Below are 22,541 nucleotides of genomic sequence, written 5' to 3'. Positions count from 1 at the left end.
AATGGATGCATCTGGGACTGTGACAGGAATAGTTTATGGCATTGAAGAATATTATTTTCAGAGGAAAACCAGGATTTTCTAATACCTCACTGAGATGTGTCACAGTCTACCACTAGCAGATATTCTTCCTAAATCAGTGGAGTGTCTTTTTACAGTAGTTATGGCCAAAGGAACCTTGAATATGTACTCCCTCTACTCCCTGGAGGAATGCTAATAGAGGGAGGCCAAAGCAGCAAGATAATATACTGAGGTTTACTAAAAATAAATCAAGCTCTTCAGCTCATAGATCACTGCAACAAGACCTCTTTTTTTTTTTTTTTTCCTGCAGCAGAGAATGGCCTGTGCAAACTATATTTGGAAGTTACAATATCCATCCATTTAGAGAAATAGGTAATTACAGTGATGAATAGCAACAGTGATATGCAGGCAAGGAAAAAGCTTGGAACAACAGCACTAGGCTGCTGGAGCTTTCATGTTAGAATTACCAAGTGATTAAATCAGGTCTATAAAGGCAAAGGAGTAAAGTACTGCTGGAAAGGCTGCTTGGCTCTAGCTCATGTTCTTGTATGCAGGATTTTTGCAGTGTGCAAACTATGTGTGAGCCCATTGCCAAGTAACTCTTGGAAGTTTGGGTCAAACATTAAATAATTCAGAAGACTGGTAAATTCAGAGGAAGTTCTTGTCACCCACTGAATAAAGTCAGTTCCTGCAGGGTAGTTCCCTTGCCTTAGGAAGTTATCAAAGCTGCCCTCTTAAATTTATGGTGGTCAGTGTGCAGGAGAGATGCACTGAGGTGGGAAGGTTTGAAAGGCTTTTTGAAGGGATGTTCTTGGAGTGATTTCCGTCCTGTTCACTAGGATCCACCAGTATTAAAACGCCTGAGCAAGCTGTTGTGTCAATATTTCATCTATCAGTGTTATGCTGACATCTCAGTTAGATTTCTTACTAATTGACCATGAGGCCTGAAGCTCTAGTGCTCTAATTTTAGTTGACAGTCTACTCAGCTGTACTTTGGCACCTGTTGTTGCCTTCTGCTTGAGGAGCTCCGCCTGGAGAGCAGGTCATTAGAACTACTCATTAGCTGTGCCCTGTCCAGCAGAACTGCTCTGTGGAGATCAGGCATTAACAAACTGGGGATGCAGGGTGATGTGCCAAGTATGTGCTCTGGGGCAACTAAATAACATATCAAAGCTGGGTTTCTCATCTCCCAGCTCAGCAATTCCAGTAAACTCTAGTCCAAGGCAACTCTTCTAAGTGAAGGAGAAATATGGCAAATTTTCCATTGATTTAAGAACTTGATTGTCTCATCCCCAATAGCCTATTTAAATAGAAGCTACATGGCAGGATCAATGGGAATAAAGAAATGTAAGTCTGGACTGCCTTATTTAGTTTCATTATCCACCAGTGAAAGGCCACAGTGTTGGTGATTTCCAAATGCCTTTGTCAAACTCACAGGATGTTGTGGAAGGTGAAAAGGTCCTTAGTTATTTTCCCTCTTCCCCCAAAACAAACAAAAAGAAAAAAGTTGCTAACCTTCTTGGTTTGCTTCCCAGAAGAGAGATAATAACATACAATGAGAGTCTCAAAAGTTCTGTAAGGGAGACTTCCATGCAATGACATCCAGTTCCACCTAAATCACATGTGATTTCTCTCCACTTCCTCAGTCCCTGCTGAAGCCAGTAAGAGATGTCAGCCACTATTCATGGCCTTTGTGTATTCCTGAATGTTCTCCAGACTTTGCCATCTTCCATACTGTAACTATTGTGTCTCTCCTTATTTTATCAGGTGGTAGAAATCCTTTTTAATGCTCTCAACCAGAACCTGGTCCAGTTTGAGCTGAAGCCTGGTGTTGAAGTGGTCGTTTATGTTACTCAGTTAACATTAGGTGAGTGTGGTGTCAAAGGCACATCTGTGCTTCTCCTGAGGCTTCAGACAACCCCAGGAGAACCAGTCTGCATCAGAGCACTCACACTTTGGTGTATGACACTGGGAAATGTGCCAGTTGAGACATTGTGGTAGCAGCAGGAAGTGTTAAAACCAACCCATCAGGGGCATCTTCATGCTCCAGTTTGTACAAGTATAAAATGTACCTTGTAAGACTTCCCTATGGCTTAATTAACAAGTGCACTGGTGTTTTTCAAGTGTTTCAGAAAACCAGGTGAATGGTATTCTATTAAGTCCTTATTGAGCACCTGTGGAATTCAGTGGGGATATTACTAAGTTTCATGGATGTTGGATCAAATCCTTATAGCAAAGGGCTTGTAACTGTTATGACTACCTAAGAAGCTTTAAAGGGGCAAAGTACTCATGAAAAGAAGATCTAAGCCTCTTAAAGAGAATATGTGCCTGAATATTGACTTCTACAAATTAGAACCTAAATTTCAGCACTACCTGTCTCCATCTTTGCACAAAGCAACAGAGTTCTTTAAGCTTTGTCACCCCCTTTACTTTAAACCAGCCCAGTGGGAAGTCTCAGCTATTGATGAGACAGTGATGGTTACAGAGGAGATGATGGATTTATTTTTGCCCTTGCTTTTTATGACTGCCCTTGCAATTGTCTGAAGTGTGGGATCTTTTGCAATACCATTGCTGATAGCCTCTCTGAAAGATTGGGATTATTATCCCACAATAACACACTTCAGCTTCTTCTCAGAGAGCTAAGAACTGGGCTAAATCAAGGCTTATGACCTTTCCTACACATAATGCCTTTTTACCTTCACTCTCTAACTGCTCTTTTGGAATGTGAGTCAAATGCTAATAGGAATGCCCTCAAATTGATTAATTTGCAAAACTGGGAATGCAATACAATATCTGAGGTCTCCAGGTGGCTAGAATTCTCCAGAATCTGGCTTGGTTCTAGCAAGGCACTGAATTTAACTTCCATTTTGCAGCTATTCTTGCACTCCCTCCAGTGCAGGTGCTGCATTTTTTCATGACCATTCCCACAGTGTTTTGACTTGGATGAAACTACAGTCTTTCCCACAGAAGAGTCAGAAATACTAGTATTAGTAGAATACTATCAGGATCAGACTGTTAGGTGTGGAAATTTGGCAGTGAAATCAGAACTGACTCTATTCATATGACTTTGTCCCTGTCTTCAGGGTGACAGAAAAAGAATAGAGAATAGCAAAACACCAAAACCAAATATTTATGCAGAACGAGAAACACTCACCTGCTACTTATAATCATTTGTGCATCATTAGAGACTTGTCATCAGACGCTTGATCTCAGCACAGTGCTCAAGCCATTAAGATGGTGTGCTCTGATGAGCTCTTGGAATAGCTGCATAAACAAGGTATAGGACTATACTGTATTTAGCCCAACCAAAATGTCAAGGATCAAAATCTCCGAAATACTATAATGTATTTTGTGCTTGGGTCCAGAATTATTGCTTTGGGCTCCTCCACATTATGAAAACTGACTCAATTTAAAAGTCTCTAAGGTCCTATACAAGGATGGGCCTTGAGGCTTGTCACAAGAGTATGTCCCTGTCACATGTGAGATAGATGAATATCCTTGGAAGATGGGAGTCATGCTGCTAATTTATGCTCTAAGGTATCTTCTCCAAAGGGGAATAGTTATGTATTAAGCCACGCTTCATAAAATTCATTTCCACTCCAGTACCTGGAAAAACCTGAAAGTAATAGCCCAGAGTGTTACCACAGGAGTGATCAGGCATTCAGCTAAGCATGGTTTGCTGTGCCTTTTCACTCAGGGATGTCAGACTGTGCTGTCCTGAAAAAGGGCCTTGGCTTTTGAAGGACATGAGAACCAATTGTTTCCTACTGACTGCTCTTGCCAAAACCAGCATGCACCACGCAGAAGGGATAAAGCAGATGTGACAAAGACAGAGCTGAACTCAACTCTCTGGTAGTTAATGTGTTTCCTGGTTATATCCCACAAATGTCATGCTTTGCCTTTCCTCCTGCAGCACCCCTTGTCGATTCCAGCTCGGGTCACAGCAGTTCGGCGATGCTGATGTTGTTGTCTGTGGTGTTTGTAGGCTTGGCTGTTTTTTTAATCTACAAATTCAAGAGGTAAGTTGAAAAACTTTGGGCTGGGAGGAGGAGACACTGGGTGGTTTACAGGAAATCTAGGCAGGGCTGTGTTTGAATTGCAAATGTAGAGGGAATTATGCTGTCCTCGGGCTCAGATGAATGTAGTTCCCAATTTCTCATACTTAGAGAAAAAAAACATCTACTACTGTTTCTCCACAAAGCTGGTGGTCCAAAAGTTCATCAAGAGCTCAGAAATCATCTGCTTCAGCAGATGTGTTTAAACCACAGACCAGAAATGGGAACCCTTTGTGCTCTCTGAGTGCTGATATACACAAAGCAAGCTTAGTCAAAAACCTCATGATGGATGACTTCACACAGGATACACCCACCTGGCCAGCTGCCTCGTGCAGCAGCATCTCATTTGTATCTTGCTAAGTGAGTAGGTTAGTCTTGCAGAGGAGCAGGTGTGATTATGTTAAAGGTGGGAGACTCAAAGCCAGAAAACTTTGTGTAAAGCATCAAAATGCCTTTGGGAATTTGTGCTGAGATTTACTTGACAGATGTTAGTATGAACCTTTTGCTTCCAGACAGCAGGCAGGACCAGGGCTGGCCCATGGCACTTGGCTGCTGCAAGCTGTGAAAAAAAATATGTGATAAGAATGGCCTGTTTGCTGATGGTCTGCTTTATGAGGATATATTTTAGGCAGATGGAGCTCCTTAGGAGAAACTTTGCATTCAGTACAATACTTACAGTATAAAATGGTGTGTGTGCCTAGATCCTGACCAGTGGCAAGATATTGTATTAGAAACATAACTTCCTGGCCATAGTAGTTTCTGTGAGTGGAAAACTAGAGCTTTTCCTACCCAGATTTCAGCTATATGTTTTTTTTCTGCACCCCAGGAAAAGGCTAGTATTCTCTAATTATATCAGTGGGATACAAACAATATTAAAAATGAAGTGACATGATAAGAGAGGCATCTATCCTAGTCTCCAGGTTTAAAGTTTCCCTAATTTCTAACATCTTTCATTAACCATTGTCGTAATCAGTGAGTGGTACTCCTTCTAGTGCTTGATCCTGTGCACACTAATACCTGTTATCAAGCTCCCACTGATTTCAGTGCCCCAGGGAATACATTTGTGTGACTCTGCTCAGATGCAGATTTCAAGGCCTTCAGCATGACCTTCTTATTGCAGTCTGAAATCCTCCCTTTGCTTCTGTGAGGTGGAATACAGCTTCCCAGGGGAATGGAATCTGGGATTTGTTTAAGACATCAGTTTAATGGTGTGCTGGGGAGGCAGCTGATGATTTCTCTCACACCCAGATGTAGGATGAGGAAGGCAAAGAAATCTTTCTGGCAGATGTGTCAAGATGTAGGTACAACCCAGTGTAAGACATGCTTTCCCTTGTGTCTTGGTGAGAGAGTTTCTTAGGTTTGGCCTGAGGTCTTTGGCTCTGTGGTCAGCAGTGACCAGGAGGAAGGGTCTGTATATTCCAGCTGCCAGAGAACAGTGAGGAGCTTGTTAATCCACTTTGTTTTGGCAGTCTCCAGGTCATGTTCTGCTACTACAGCTCATAAAACTGTCTCCTGTACTACTTAAGCACCCTGAGCTTTGAGTATAGCAGCCATCAGCCTTCTATTGTGCTCCAGGGTGGGGGAGACCCTGCCTGGTTAAAATCTGTCTGGAAGTTGAATGTCTTACAAATTGGGAGTGAGGAGGAAGGTGGTTAAAGCATCAGTTTTGACTAACCCTAAAGCTAGGGGACTGGTTGTCCCCCCCTAATCTGCCCTGTCCCAAAGGAGAAAAATCCAGATCAAATTGACAAAGTTTAGGATAAGTCATATACACAGAGAGTTCTCAACTTGATTTTCAGTACAGAAAGCAACTTTTCAGCTCTGTCTAAAACCCCTGGCTCAATGGAGCAGAAGTGAGAGCATGCAACGATTCTTAATGGAAAAAGGGGGGCAAACCCAAAAGCTTTCCTGTAGCTCTCAGTGATGCAGAGGTCCATTAGCCATGTGTACTTTTATGATTAATGGTGGTTGCAGCCTGAATACAGAACTTCTGCTTACAGGGAAAGGTTATGGGAGAGCATCAGGCTGGCATGCTTTTTTAATTCTACAAATTCATAGATTTGTTGCTTTACTGGCTTGCACACTGACTCCTTATTATGAGTCCATCAATTTATAGACTCAACAGGCATGTTAAACATTGCTGCCAGAGAGATGCTTGTTGAGGAAGCCCCGGTGGAAAAGGAAGGAAGAGGATAAAAGTATGGAAATAATCTTTAAAAAAAGTTGTTTCTTTTCTGGAAGATTGAGCATATATCAGTCAATACTGTGAGTGTCTAAGTGCTGAGCAGTGGTGGGGCAGTGGGACATTCTCTGTGTGTGTCCTGGGACAGCAGTGCAGGAGTGTGTGCTTGTGTGTGCTCTGAGTGATGTGGTTGTGGCCACAGCAGGATTGGGTATTTATGTATGGATTCACAAATGGCTCTTTTTTTCCATAACTCTCTGGAATGCCTGGGGAGCTCTCTGCCTCAATGCTAAAGAGCTTTCTCACCTTTCCACTCAAATTTCAGAAATGATCACTGCTCTGCTGTTGCATTGTTTGGAAGCAAAACTAAGTCTTCCAGTATCTCCAGGCATGTTCTCATGTCTCTATACTTCTCCAGACAAATTCTGAGCACTGAAATCCTATTGGGAACATATTAGTTCTCTCTCTTTCCCTGTGTAGTCTGGTGGCATTTAAGGCATATTTGAACATTGGAAAGTGGGAGAAACTGAGAGGATCATGAGATTTGTCAACTGCTGCTGAACATCCCAAAGATGTCCTGGCTTGCTGCTGGTTAAGACCAGAATGCCAAATCAAGCCAAAAGCACAAGTTGTTTGAGGCCAGAACTTCACTGGGGTAAAATCAGCATAGATCTATTGAATTCATGAGAGTTAGGGCAATTTCAAGTGCTTTCAGTCTCTGACATGTCCAACAGCAGACAGATTAGCATAAAGTTATGGCATTTTATATTATTTTTCTTGAACACACCTTCTTTCTCTCTCTCTCTCCTGTGTGCTTTAAGGAACTGAAAATATTCTCCAAATTTTCCTTATTGGAGCAGTGTGAACTGCATGGCACACAGGCTTTCTGAGAACATTAGGAAAAATAGTTAACATCCAACAGGCAATGCAGATAATCCTGGCCACCCCCATGATGCTTAACCAGATTCTTTTTCAGTTCTCTCATTTTAAACTTGCATTTCTCCAGGGATTACTACCTGTCAGTCTCGGCCTGTATAACTATCTGTCTACTTAACTGACTCTCAGGGATATCATTCTAGCAGGCCAAGTTAACTTCACCTGGGAAAAGGAAGAAGAAATAATCCCTTAACGTCCTTGGCTTCCTGAGCAGCAAGGAAAAATAAGTCCCTGCAAACTTGCATGATCCATAGCATGACAAACTGTTTTTTGCAATGAAATGGTAACAAATAGACTTTGGATGGGTGTTATGAGGTCCAAATCCTTTCTGTACTCCGAGGCAGGAGCAATTCTTTATAACTCTTTCAGATGTGGCAATTTCTTCTGAGTCAGTGTGGGCCTGTCAGCAGCAGCAAGCCCAGCAATTTTTTTTGCTCAGCTGATACTAGTGCCAAATTGATTTTTACTTTTGGTTTCGAATGCACCACTGATCATATAATAAATACTGAGAGTTGACAATTGCAGCTGATTGTACTTAGTTGATTGCTGGTCTCTGAGCAGAGTGCAGTGTCCACTGTGTGCACGACTTCTCATTTAAAAGGGCAGAACACTGAGGTTTGCAGCTGGGGGAGCCTTTGTGTACAGGATATGAAGACAATGGCCTGAGATTTGGAGTACCTTTAGGCTGTTGTTGGAATTAGTGGATGCTAAGGGCACTTTCAGAGATAAATGTCTCTGTGGTACTTTTACCATTCTGAGAGCTCATACTTTGCATCACTGCCAGTGCTGCATTTCTGGGATTGGTCTCAGCTTAGTTTGTCTCATTAATAAATGACATGCTGAGGATTCCTGTGTTACAAAACATAACCTCTCATTTTCCTTTCCTGGGCAGGAAAATCCCTTGGATTAACATCTATGCCCAAGTTCAGCATGACAAGGAGCAGGAAATGATTGGCTCTGTCAGCCAAAGTGAAAATGCTCCCAAAATCACTCTGAGTGAGTTCACAGACCCTGAGGAGCTGATGGACAAAGAGCTGGACACACGAGTGATGGGTGAGAGAGAGCCCTCAGCTGATTTTTTTGTCACAGTCTGGGTGAGGATGTTGGTCTTTTGGGTATTAGGAGAGGCAGTGACCCTGATCCCAGGTACAAGCAGAGCCCTAAGTCTTTGAGATAGGGAGTAAATCCCTCTCTGCAGCATGGTAATGGAGTTTCTCTTACAGCTTTTCAGCTTTTCCCAAGGTAGGAAGCTGGAGGCAGCAGTAGGTATGCAGAAGTTACAATAGCTGTGGCTCACACCTATGTCTGCTCATGACCCTGCCTCTCCTGTGGAGGAGTGCCCAGTTCCCTGCACCCTCAGAACAATCAGCTGAGCCAGGCTTACACTGTTGGTGTGCCATGATTACAAGCAAATAGATCCTTAATAGCTTAATGAGTTTGTTGCTGGTCAGCTGAGCTGTAGTAATGAACAGCTGAGCTGTTCTGCATGCTCCCTGCTTCTTGCAAATACATAAAAGGATGTGTTACTTTTAAGCATCTTTTCTGTCTTTGCGCTTACTTACACTACCACATCCTAAAGAGGAGTGAGAAGCAATATAGGCCAAACTGTTCATGCCACTGCACTGATTCTCTTCTCCATTTTCTCCTCCACAGGAAGCATCTCAACAATTGCCAACAGTGAAAGCACAAAGGAAATCCCCAACTGCACTAGTGTTTAATACTGAGAATCCACGTGGTCTACAGCATTTCTGACTTTTTATTTGTAATTATTATTGTTATAATTATTATTATTATTATTATCAAAAAGAAAGAGTTATATGTCATTATTATAATTTGGGAGGGGATGGGGTGGGCTTTTTGTGTTTACCAGGGCTGCATTCATAAATAGCAGGGGTTCTTCATATTTAGGAAATACACATCAGATTAGAAATAGAAAGCAAAGAATGAGTCAAGTGTGCAATGGGATTTGAATGCCAGCCTCCTGTTAAATACAGAACAGGAATTACTTATTCAAATCCAACAGATAGGTATTGTCCCTTAGGCAACATGTAAGTAAATTGTCCCTTTTCAGCCCTTTTCAAAAGAAATCATGAATCAGCTGCTGCATCCTGCCAGAGGGTTCAGACTGGGTTGTTGGAGCAGGCTCTGCAACATGCCAACATCCCTCGCTTCCCAGTGACATGCATGTCTCAGCTTTTTGCAGGATCTTGCCTCTTTTAATTGCTTTTAATTTCAGTCACCCTCTGGCACTGTTGACTGCTGAGAAAGGAAAAAAATAAATCAGAGCAAACACACACGTCAGTGTTCCTTGGACTACAGATTGGCTGGAGGGGACAGCAGCAGAGCAGTGGAGGAGCCAGCCTGAGTTTCTGAATGCAGCCCGAACCCTGTGCATGTGAATAGCGAGGATGCCGAAGGCCTACTGTAGATAATTACAGTGTACATAGCTTTTTATTTCTCGGGAAATAATTTAATGTTTAGTAAAAGAAGATATGTTTAAAAGAAAACCTGAACCACACACACACATGCACAGCCACGTGCACACACACACATGCCAGCCAAACAGGGACCCTGGTGAGCACTTGAGTCACACTTTGGTTCCAAGCGTGTTCCAGTTGTCTGTCATTTTTCAATCTGACACTGCTGTCTGTAAACAGCCTAGTTTATTTCTCTGTGTAGAACTGCAAGCCTTTTTTTACATATACATATATATGGTGTCATTTCCTGTGATGGAGCAGAAAAAGATACTAGCAGGGCAGACTGGGCCTGTCATGAATATTTTAATTATGTTTATCATCTATTCATCTCTGTCACTGTTGCCCACTTCTGAGAAGGATCTTGGTGACATCTTTTAGTGAAAATGAGGAAAAGAATCCTGAAATTATCACCATCTCAGTGTGGGCAAATATCAGTGGCCTTGCTGTACCCAGTACAAGCTCAGCTCAACAGTGGGGCAGGTTGCAGGAGTTTATTCCCAGGGGGAAGTCATGCTTTTAGCAGTTAAGCTGATGAAGTGAAATGCTATTTAGGATGTGTAAGAGTAGTAAATTGTGGCTGAACATGATGTATGCAATTAGGGATTGCTCTTTGGAGAGGGCAGTGGAGGGTCAGTCAGACTTGCATAAATGAGCTGTGGAAAGTCTTTCTCGTTTGTGCTGCAGAGTGGCAGCTTCCCATTCAGAGTGGAAATTTCTGCATGGTGGGCTGGTGTTTTCTGGTTAAAACAGGAACGTTAATGAAGAAAATGTATTGGAAAAGCTCTTTAGAAATTTTCTACTACACTGAATTGAGGATAGACCTCTGAAGTGGTGGAGTTTTGGGGCAAGAGGCTGACTTACCAATGAGTTACTTTTATCCATTTTTCTTGAGCTGATGATGTCAAAAATGAACCTTATTCTGCAGAGTATTGAGTTGTAGGACCCAGGAGGAGGGGAAAGAAGAATTGGGGCAAGTCTGGGAAGATGTTCTAGTGCTTGTGTGATAACAGGAGGCAGAAATGACAGCAGATGACAGTGTTTGTTATTATTTCTTAGGATCTGGATACAGAACCCTAATCATCTTTAATATATCCAGGCTGAGATGAGGAAATGGCTGGAATTTGTCAGTGCATTGTAATATGTCAGTGGACTACAAACCAGCCTCAACTGCATGTGTTCACTCTGTTCATGGGCTGGAATCACTTTCAATGGTTAAAGTCCTGATGGCTCTGCAGGTGGAGAGAAAAGTGGTTAACAGAAGAACTCAGAAGGCATTTCAATATTAAAATTATAAACCAAATAAATAGGGAAATACTGGTTTTTGAGAAGTACTAAAGCTAAATATTTTCCGTTCTTCTCCATTTCAATCAGGTTTGTGGGCCTTTTCTGTTAATTTTAAAATATTTCTCTTCTCTTTTCCCCCTTCACTTTTCTGCTCTGGTTTCTAATGTAAGGTGAAGAGTGATGGCTGTGTTATTCTATTTAACCTTGGTTTCCATCCATCACAAGTGCATAAACTGTTACATTACTGTCTCCATTCTACTGAAACACCGAAGTAGTTTACAGTAATGGCACAGTCTGCTGATAAGACTGTTAGCACAAGGCCATAGCTTCCCATTTATATATAAATGGGAGGGATGTACATAAACAATGGTCCCACAGGCTTTGAGTTAAACTGTGGGCTGTTCTCAGTCTTTGCTGATCATTGGGATTTGAGGTACTGCTTTGGTGAGCTGCTGCAGGGGACTGAATGTAAAATAATCATTATTCTCTGTATTAACTTTTTCCTTTATAAACCATGAGACAAAGTGAAAATGTTCATGGTTGGTTGGAATTTTCTAGGTTTTTCATGGGATTGATCTCACGTTGTTTTAACAAGAAAGGCAGAGGATTACAGTTTTCACGATTTCTTAATTTCTTCTCACTATTTTTTTACATTTTATTCCTTTATACTTTTTAAAATTGATGTTAAATGTCTCAGATGGGAGGAAGTAAGATGGAAAAATTGGGAGTAAGCTGTTGAAAAAAATGGAAAAAATTCACTTCCCAAAAAGAAATTTAATCTCTGTGAAAGCTGAGAAATTTCTGAATGGCACAGTTAGCTTTTGGAGAAACATCTGTCAAGAATGTTGTTTTCCATCCAAAGTGAACCTAAAACATCCTACAAAGCAAACAAGAAAAATCCATGGAGCCAAAACTGAATGTCAGAAAAACCTGACTGATTCTTATGTTTGCTCAAACTTCCTCTTCCATCAGACTTGCTGGTGTCACTGCCTCTCAGCATAGTTTGTCACCTACTGTCAGGACCAGGGTGTGCTCCAGGCACATCCCCAAGGTGTGCTTGGGACCACATTTGCCAAGTCACAGCTGCTGCATTAGGGCACAGCCATGGCTGATGGCAGCTGGAAAACGCTTGTCTTCATGACTGAAATCTGCCCTTTTGGAATACTAGAAGGCTGATTTCTGCATTCCTAACTATCCGTGGGACATCTGTATGGTTTGGATTGGGTAACCAGCCCTGTTCAGCTATTTTTGAACTTACTGAATGCAGTGTTAGCTGAGACTGCAGTATTGGCTACTTTTATTTGTCTATGTCTTGCTGGGAAATCATAACTTGGGGTTGTCATTAGCGTTTTTTCCCCTGCGAGTTTTACCCCTGAGGAAAATGTAATGGAAATCCTTGAAGCTGTAGATTGTTATTTACCTAAGTAATGAGGAAAAGAGGCAATGGCATGAGTGGAACATAAACAGCTCCCACACTGTAATTATGTGAAAAGAGGAAAAGAGAGAGAGAGACAGAGAGCAAGAGACTGGGTCAGTGCCCTCTATCACTGCCAACCTTTCCCCTGTGATGGATTAGCTGTAATTTAGGAATAATGCATGAGGTCTGGAGACTAGATGCAGCTTCTGGCTCTGTGTGGCTGACAATCTGATGTAAACCATGAATAAGTCCTCTATTTAATTTCAAGTACTCAAGAACCCTAATACTAAACCTGGAAGGATCACAGGTGAGACCAGAGTGATAGGGGACTGCTGAGTGTTTCACACAGAGCTGCCATCAGTGAGAGCATGTGCAGGAAGTGTGCATTGTCTTCTGGACTAAACTTTGGTTTCACGGATGTGCAACGATGTCCTGATGTCCTGTTCTCCTCCCTTTCCCTTCAATTAGCTCCCACACACATTCCAGGTATAATGAACCAAACCAGAATCCTCACATTGTTTCTGATGATGTTGGACAGTGCATCAAATCCAAACCACCACCGTGGTTTCAAAGGATTAAATGAGACAGACAATTGCAATACCTGTATTGAACACAGTAATACAACTGCATGAGTCATATATATACATATATATATACTGTTCTTGGTTTTATTGTTCCATTTGAATATTTCTACTGTAAAAAAGGCAGTGGTTTTGAAATTGTTGAAAATAAATGTATTTTTGTACATCAGAGTTACCCCTGGCTGTTTTTCAGTCCTTGCTCTTCTGAGAGTTCCTTTTGGCAGAATCTTTGTCTTCTGAATTTCTCTTGCCATATCTATGACTCCAACTCTGTTGTTCAGGGTCATGCATGCACATGGAGTGTCAACAGAGAAATGTTTTAAGGCAAGATTTTTAAGATAAAAGAGAAAACAAGTACCTCTCCTTCCTTCCTAGTGCTCCTCTCAAAAAATAATTATCTTCTTGCCTTTCCATTCTACAGGCTGATTCTCTTTGGAACCTTGGAGGTGATTAGGAGGGGAGAACTCTCTGCTTGTGCAAACACAACCCCATAAATCCAATGCTCTCACCTATCTGATTTTAGCCTGTAAGAGACTGTAGAGTGTCCATGTGAAAAAAAAAAACGAAAGAAAAAGAAAAGAAAGAAAAAGTTTCTTCCCTCCTTGGCTCAAGAGGCTGTTTAAAAATGGAAAAGAGAGCATGGAAATATGTCTTTGGATATGTATCAGCCATTTCCACCCATGCACATGCATGTATACATACCCCACCCTCCCCACATTGCTTTAGCTCTGAGGTCCATAAACTGCAGTTGTTTCTGTTTTTCCTTTATATCAGAAAGCTGAAAAAGTCAGGCACTGAAGGGCTAGGTTTGCCATCCCTGAGTGTGATGTATGAGATGCCTCCAGCATCATGAAAGGCCTCTCAGCTTCTGAAATGTTTGTGTCTGCCCATCTTTACAGCAATGACAGTGTAAAACGTGTTCTTGGGATCTTGAAATACAATTATGGACAGAAAAACAAAAGTGATGAAGTTGTCGTGGCTTCACCAGCTACCACAGAGCACTTGACTGCTCAGAAACCTAGCTAAGTGCAGCTGTGAAGTCAGGTGCAGACACTTAAACTTCCTAACCTAGAAACATGAGCAGTAGCTCAGTCTTTGCCTGAATCCAGATGTTTCTCTATCATGCATGGATCTCTTTTTCCCTTTATTAAAGGCAGTGTAAGCACTGTTTGCTATGTTATGAAATTCTTGCTGTTGTGCCAAATATCCCTCTATGAGGAAATATGGTTCTGCTCAGGAATAATGTTTCATAACCACTCCTGGAGTCAGCTCATCACTGCCTTGTTCCACTCGTGGCACCACACTTGGACAGGCTGAGGCAGTGCTCAGCTGAATTTGCCTTCTGCCCAGGTTTTCCTTTTCCCTTGGCCCTCTCCCCAGTGAAGTACTCTGATTATTAAGCACTATCAAAGCACCATTGCATTACTGACATATTATTGTAATACATCACTTGAGTGCTGGTCTGATGTTGTATATCATGGTGCTACATCAGGGAGCTGGCAGGTGACAGGAACCCCAGACCCAGAGACAGATCACTTTTCTAAGCTTTATGGCTGCTTTTTTTCCCTAAGACAGCAAAGAAAGGCAAGGAAAGCAGTATTGGGCTGCTGCCATGAAGCTTTCAAAAGCTTTAAATATATTTATCTATACATTTTTCCCTTGACCCTGAAACATTAATTAAACAAATCTGCTGATGTTTCTATATGACACCATAGAAATGAGTTTATTTTGGGTCATGGAGGAAGGAACAATTGCTCACTGTGAACTGTTTCATGTGGGTGTGTGTGAGCAGAAAAGAAAGACTTGTCCTTGCAAAACAAAAAATAATTTGTCCTGAATTTCAAAAAAATCATTATTAGTAAGTCAATTGACTATATTTTAAATGAAGTTGTGCAGATGGAGGTAGGGCAGAAAACAATTGTGCTGTTGGTGTTGGGATTTTACCCTTGATAAATACAAAATTATTTGTTTTACCGTTGCTTTATGCTGGTTCCACCTGTTCAGGCCCCCTGATATCAGTGAATTTAGTCTTGATTTACACCAGTCTGAGCTCTCACATTAAGAGGAGTTACATGCATACTTCAAGGACAGAATAAATTCTTTTTAATGCCTCATTGTGAATGTCAAGCAGTTTTCAGACCAAAATTTAGGGGAGATTGTATTACTACTAGTAATAAAAAACACATACAGGGACATAGTTGAAAGGAAGGAGAAGCATGTTTGCTAAATTAAACAGAAATTTTATGATGATGTGTGTTTTTAAAATCTTGTGTTGGCTACATGAACCTAGAAGGCAAAAATGAGAGAAAAACTGGAATCCAGATGTGAAGCAGAGTGAGGAAGAAGAGAGGTGGACCAGGCTGGCTGAGATCTGTGGCTGACCAGGAGGCACAGTGAGAAGCACATGGTTGTTTAATCTTTTAATGGTTTTAGCATGGGAAGTTTCTGAAGTCTCAGCCTGGATCAGCTAAATCAGATGAAGCACATTCAGTCTGTATAAAATGGAGTCATCTCTGCTTCCACACCCTGATGCTCAGCATTGAAATTCAAGTTCTGAGCAAGTGATTCCCTACTGAAGTGCCAGTGTTGGGCACTGAGGGTCCTGGTAGAGCAGAGGTGGGTCAGTGAGGGCTCAGGCAGGATTTGCTGGCCAATTTCAAAGCTCAGCCCAGAATTTCATGTAATTGCATTCAATGGGTTGGGTGGTTGTGAAAATGGGTTTGGTGGGTTGTGAAAAAGAAGTGGCTGCTGTAGAGAGGAAAATGGCCTGAAGACATCGCTGGGGAAAGGGAAGGAAGATGGGATAACAAAATGCTGTGCAATATTTGTCAGTTCATAGAACTCAATCCTCATTAATGATATTATTTTGCTGTATCCGGGGTGAAACAATGAGTTAAAATCCTTGTCTGGGGTGGGAGACAAGGATAAGTCTCCCAGTATGAATGAGCTATCAAGTGCTGACTGAAGCAAATGTCTGTTCTAGGACAAGGGGTGTGGCTACCTATCCTTGTCTTTTTGAAATGAGCATTGCCTAAAAAGACCCTCAGAGAAACCAGGGAGAGACGTTTTAATGAGTACAAGGAGTGATGAAAATAAATTTGAGATAATCCAACAACCAATATAAGGCAAAGTCAACCTGGGCAGCACCTGCTGCTGCCAGATCTGGAAATGTTTGGGTGAACTCACAGTGTCCCAACATGTACACATCCTTCCTTTCAGAGTGGTTTGGTGTCTCCTGAGAATCCACGAGGATGGAGAAAGATTGAGAACCACAACCTGCCACATGGAAAGGTTTCTCTTACCTCAGGAGCCTCCACAGCATGCATGTGCTGAAGTGCGTAAAACTTACTGCTTGCAAGTTTGAGATTTGAAATCCATTTGTGGCTCTGGATCTTACTGCCTGATAATATCACCTACACTTGGAATAATCTGAGATATTGTTAGGAATACCTGTGAGACTATGGTTTTAATCCTTTTTTTTAACCTTGAAATGTTCCTGTCAGTTCCAGTCTAGAGGCTGTTAGATATCTGAACTGAGATGTAAGATGCTGAGGGACTTCCTTCTTTTTTTTTTGTGTAAAACTTCCCTTTGTAGGTTATGCAGCAAACTCTCAGCATAAGCTTCAACCCCACTTTCACCCACAGCACTTTGGGACCATGAATAATTTACAATATGGATAATATTTACTGTGTGAACAATTTGTCTATTTCTAAAAGGAAAAGTCACAGAAAGGGCAAGACATACACTCTGTGGCTTTGGTGCAGGAGAGCCTGGAGGTGCTGTTGGCATCAGTGAGCACTTTTCCTGTGGATCTGTGGATCTGTCATTAACTCCTACAGGCCTTGGGGCACAACCTCACTGCATAAACACTCACAAGAGTGCCACAGCCCCTATAATTTACCAGCAGAGGAGGGGGATTTAAGAACAGCTGCAAATTACTTTTTAATTCAAAATACTTTCATTAGCCTTGAAACATTAACTGATCCTGAGTAGTGGGAGGGAATTGATCTAATTTATTTATTTTTCCACTCCATTAATGAATTCTTGACAAAGCTATTTTGAGAACAAGATGTGAAGACAATGCAAAGTCTAAGCAAATTAGGACAGACTATGCCAGGCTGAGAGACAATTTCCTGCATGTCAGTCTGGTGGAAGTTTCTGGGCTTAGGAACTCCTAAGTTGTTCCAGAGATGCTCCGTGAGGATGGACAGCAAGAGGGAACAGAAGAAAAGGTTTATTTCCTTACTTAAGTGGCTATTTGGACTTAAACCACTAACCTGAGGTCATGCATTAGTTTCTGCTTTGGGCTAAGGTGAGTGTCTGCATGCAGTTAAGCTCTGTTATATCTGAATTTTAATTTCTGTTTTTAGCTGCTGTACACCAACAATCTGCAAGCTGGACTGGACCTTCCCTGCAGACCATCTGGCTTACATTAGGGACTCTGACTGTGAGAAAACCTAAAAGGAACACTTAGGTCAGTGGACTGGAAAGTGTGGGAGAGTATAAGAGGCTGTAAAAGGCTTCAAACTAGGCTGAGGGTTCACTCTGAGCCCGGAACGGTGCTAGGGTTTTGGATTGTTGATTTTCTTCAGTGGTAAAACCCTGCCTCTAGTTTTTAAATCATAATTAATATCTCATCAGGAACATTGGCTTCAGAAGTTATTATTATGTTTCAACAGATGTTCAACCAGTCAGATTATTTAATTAGCTTCATGCTCTTTAACCTCATAAATCTGTGAAAGCTGTGACAAGGAGAAGGAAAATGCATTCATGAAAATAAATCAATACCCTAGACCTTAATACAGCCTGAAAAGTTTTGATCCAAGCACCACTGAAAAGTTTGGGAAGCAAACTTAATTCTTGTCTCTGGTCTATAAATCACAGGTGAGCACAGTTTCAGAGGAAAATGCCCTGGATTCTCAGCACAGCATCCTTGGGAAGTGGGGAAAGCCTCTGTGTGTAGGGAACTGGTTTGGCATTGGAGAAACCTGCATGTGGTCCCCACCTCTGACAGTGACTTAAAATGTGACTTTCAGAACTCTGTTTGTTTTTTTCTTGCCCTCTTCAAACAGTGGAAATGTTGTCTCAAGCAGAGTCCAACCCTAATTTCTCCAGAGAAGAGGATCATCATTTAAGACACTATTTAGAAGAAAGCCTTCTCTGCTTCCCATTGACCAGAACGCCTTGGGAGTTTATCTTCCTGATTTCCTCATCTCTGGTACCTCCTTAGCTCGGGTAATAGCAGCATCACTCCTTCTGTGGTACTAAAAGCCTTTTTATGTTTGTTTGAAGTGGGTGGATGAATAGATGCCCTAGGGACCTGGAAACAAATCTTCAGAGCACCAAGGCCACCCCAGCCAGTGCAGATGGAACGCTAAGTGACAATTTGGTTGCTTCACTCAGCATAGCTCATCTGTAGTACTTGGTGCTCTTGCAGACAATAAAGTTGGTGCTCAATGGGTGTGAATCTGACCTTGAAAATAATCCTCCCCTGCTCAGTTTCAGGCCATTCAGTGAGCAAATATTTCTGTTGCATGGCAAGAACGAGCCATTGCCAATATCCTGGAGCAGCAGCTAGACTGGTGCCTCTGCATTCACTGCACTGATATATTGTGTGATTACAGGAGACACAAGTCGGTGAATCAAAGCATACAGTGACCCACTTCATCCTCGGCATGCTTGGAAGCAAAGGGTTTTATTCCCATGTGTGGTATTTTAAAATGTGTTTCCCTCATCTTCATTTCAGAAAAATACTTTGTTGACAGACTTTTGCCCCTCCAGAGACCAACTTCAAACAAGAGATCATTTACAGAGGAAAAACTCCATTCAGTAAGGCCTTTTTTTGTACCCTTGTTGGCTCCAGCAAACCATTTTTTTTTCCTAATTTTTCCTTCCAGCAATTTCATATAACATCTCACAATATGCCAGCCTTCCATAAATCAGAGAGGACAGAAACCTGCACTTGGCAGGAATGGATTTGCTCCAGAAACTTCTGGTCAGTTTTGACTTTACTCTGAGGTCTGTGCAGTGGGATTTAGATCAAGCTTGGACAATATAGTCATTCCCCTGAAGGCTACAATTAAATGTATTTGTTGCTGCATGGCCCTGGTACCACTGCACAGTGAGCATTGCTCTGGACTCTGTTTTCCTGACTGCAGCACTGCAGTGGCTCTGCTCATCCTGTTGTTATTGCCATGGGAGGAACTAACATCACCAATTGCATTTCTCTATTTTTTATAGTCAGATGCTTTCCTATGGCTGTGTTATGGTTTGGTTTTTTGGTTAGCTGCTTCTTTCCATCTCATGCACCACCACCTACTTCTCTGCCTTTCTTACTTGCTTATATTCCTGCTCAGAAATTTCCACCTCTGCAGCCAGATTAGCAGGGAGGCAAAATTCCCCCTTGTTAACTCAAAGGTGAGGAAGAGGAGAAATCTGAGTGTTGAGGATTGCTATCTTTTGCATCTTTACTTCACAAGTCACAAAATTTAAGTTCAAACAGGTTCAGGCAATATGACCTCCCTCCTTCTGAGGGTTAAAAACCATCATCTGCTGTGTCTGCCTGCAGGTCAGGGACACCCTTGTGCTGAAAGCATCTCACTCAGGCCAGGCTTTGATGCCACCTGTGAAGAAATGGGCAGGACTCTCAGCTAGTGCTCAATTAATTTTGTTTCCCTCTTCCCATCCTGTAGGAAAACAAACAAATGATGTTTATATTTGTTGCCTTTGTTGCCTCTCTTTAGAAACTGTGCTACCATTATATATGGTAGCATCACTTTTTAGCCATGACAGAAGGAAACTGCAAGGGAAGAAAATGCTGGTGATGGTTACATTTTTTGTTTGACAAAACATACCTCCCAGGTAAAGTGAGACATTTTTCTCTGATAAATCCCACATTTTGTGCAGAGCATGAACAGGTAGGGCTGAGGTTTTCATGGTAACCCATCTGCAGTACTGTTATTACTGCCAGTACCCAAACAATCTTCTGTTTTCTAGCAGTTAAAAGGAAACAATAAAAATGTCTTTCAGTGCAAGCAGGAGAGCTTCTTTTAGAAGCTCTTCTTTTAGAACTCCGATGCCTTTAAAAACATAGGGTTTTTCCTTCCCCTTTCATTTCTTTAATTTTTTTTTTTTAATGAAGAATACAACAGGGATTAAAATGAAAAAGGATCTGGAATCATTTTGACTGAGAGGAAAGAAATATTTGTACATTATTCATCGTACTCTCAGTTATTAATCAAAAGTTTCATTCTTCAACTAAAGTCTTTTCCTTATCTTAAAGCCACTGACATGAATATATATCACCAAGTTAAAAAGATTGAATTACACTTCTCCTGCTGCTGCTGAGATTCATGGAAGCTCAAAGCTCAGCCTAGTCCCTAGGTGTACTGAGCCACTGCATTTTATGATTTTCGGAGAACAACGCTAACAGGGTTTGTCTCTTCATTGTGATACAGAGATGATTGAAAATGTGCTGCTGTATCACTTGATAAAAGACCGTTGCCAAAAAGGAGAGCAGCTTTGTCATTTGAGAACATTACCCATGGGGTTTAAGAGACCTACTTGACAGCAAAAGCTGTAGCAGGTTTTTTTTTAAAGCAATATGTTCTCCACTGCCGTTGTCGACAGCTTGAACAAGAGATAAGAAGGAGCTGAGATGTGATCCATAAAATCTTCCTCGAGTATTGTGTTGCCCCATAAGTACCAGGGGAACAAGTGACATTTCCTTGCTCTGGTTCTTAGTGCTTGTTCAGAGAGAGAGTCACTCATGGTTTGTGCTGCTCTGGGCTCACACAGCAGCTCACACTGCCTGGTGTCTTTGTTCTGTGGGTGCAAAGCCCCAAAATGAGCAGGGCAGAGCTCTGTGCTGCAGGCTCAGTGAAGGGCACTGACTGCCCACCCTGACTCACTGCTTTTTGGAATTGCAGGGGAGACCTTTGCTGCCACAGGAACACTTGGAGTGCAAAGAAAGGTGTTTCAAAGTGAATATGGTGTGTTTAATGTGCACAGCAAGACATGTCCTTTGCAGGATGTCTTGAGGCAAAGATGTAGGGAGGCTCTTCTCCCCACTGCATTCGGAGAAGGGCTGAGCTCTGACTTGCCAAGGGCATGTGGAGATGACATGAACTGAAAGAAGCTTGGGAGAGGAAAACTGTATCTAAAATCTCCACTGAAGCTCAGGAAAACTGAATTAAATAATGACAAAATGGCCAGGAAAAAAAAAATAGTAGTTTCCTTATTGTCATTTCAGATTAAATGGAACCAATTTAATATGGTGATTGAGAGAAATGCATTTTTAGAAAACATAAAGGGTCTTTATACTTCTTTTCCTTGTCCTTGAAAATTAAGCCAAGGTTGTTTATCTGGTTGCCTTGTCCCAACCATAATACTTGCAAACTTTGTCTCCTCTTGCTGCTGCAAAGTTCAGAAAAGAAGACTGGGGTTAAAACCCAGCCCACATAGCCCTCAACTTGCCTATTTGAAGAAACAGATTGTGAGAAGCCCAACGAGAAATCACATTTCTGTGATTTGAATACCCTTCCTTCTCCCTAAATTACAAAGTGATGCTGGGCAAAAAGTAGCTGAGGCACTGTGGTTTGCTCTCGTGCTGGTTGAGCAGCAGGGCTGAACCAGGCAGATGACCAATTAGTGAAGGCAAATAGCACAGGAGCAAACTCTTTTGAGCCAGGCTGCTGCTCCAAATGAAATGGAGGGTTTTTCAGCCTGTGCCCAAAATTAAATGAGGCTTAAGTTAATCCAGATGTCCTAGCTATGCCCTCAGCATCACTATCATATACACTGTGCCTGGGCTAGGGGGTGTTTTTAACAACAGGACAGAGACTACTAGGAATTTGGGGAATTGTCTGCTTTGTTTTGAACTCTTAAACCTCCTAATTTCCAAGATCTGTGCAAAAGCCTAAGGAGGTTTTTAAAGCACAGATAAGAAAATACTGAAAAATCCCACATGTGCCATTTCTGCTACCAGAAAATGTGCCAGTAGTAGCAGGTTTCTGAGGTAATAAAGAAGGAGGTCACAGCCCATCAGCTCTGAGGCTGCTGGACTGGGAGGATGGTGTGAATCAGTGCAGAGTTCTGGTGCCACTCACACTGATTTCCAAGGTACTGCACTGGGTTATCCCAGCCCTGGCTCTGACCCCTTGCAGTGCTGGATTGAGGTGTACCAGGCCAAAACTGGGAAAAATCTCTTCAGCAGCTGCCCTTATTTCACAAGTTAACTTTTTGTCTGTTTTCCCTTCTGAACTCTGGAATTCTCTCTTTCCACATGAGCTGAGCCTTCCTGAAAACGATTGTTTAATGGGAACATCTGGTGTGTGAATGGAAGACTTAGTCCTCCTTTTCCCTTCAGTAAATGCTCGTTGCATTCTTTAAAAGTTGATCTTTTTTTTCCTTCTCCAAGCAGAGAAAAAAATATGGATCATTACTTGACAGAACAGGCTGTGCTCTTTAGTTACTCAACATGTGCAGGTGTAACCTGTGAGCCCTGACTTAAGTGCTTTCCCCATAATTAAAAGTTTTCTGCTGTAAACTCTTGGTTTGTGATGAAAATGTAGCAATCCCTCCTATTGTTC

At 41.8% G+C, this 22,541-nt stretch overlaps 1 protein-coding gene across 1 annotated transcript in view; it reads left to right on the top strand.

The window, feature by feature from the left end:
* SORCS3 (sortilin related VPS10 domain containing receptor 3) overlaps positions 1-10,785 on the top strand; it is a 263,207-nt gene extending 252,422 nt beyond the window's left edge. The window contains exons 24-27 of the mRNA XM_085064890.1: positions 1,786-1,885; positions 3,932-4,037; positions 8,084-8,244; positions 8,845-10,785. Of these exons, the coding sequence (XP_084921016.1) occupies positions 1,786-1,885; positions 3,932-4,037; positions 8,084-8,244; positions 8,845-8,909 (432 nt within the window). The 3' untranslated portion in view covers positions 8,910-10,785. The remainder of the gene's footprint in view (positions 1-1,785; positions 1,886-3,931; positions 4,038-8,083; positions 8,245-8,844) is intronic.
* The last annotated feature ends 11,756 nt before the right edge of the window (positions 10,786-22,541 follow it).

The sequence above is a fragment of the Lichenostomus cassidix genome, chromosome 6, assembly GCF_008360975.1.
Source record: "Lichenostomus cassidix isolate B80296 chromosome 6, HeHo_3.0, whole genome shotgun sequence".
In the NCBI taxonomy this organism is placed as follows: Eukaryota; Metazoa; Chordata; class Aves; order Passeriformes; family Meliphagidae; genus Lichenostomus; species Lichenostomus cassidix.
Note: the sequence above shows the minus strand (reverse complement) of the source record. Positions and strands in the feature narration are given on the sequence as shown.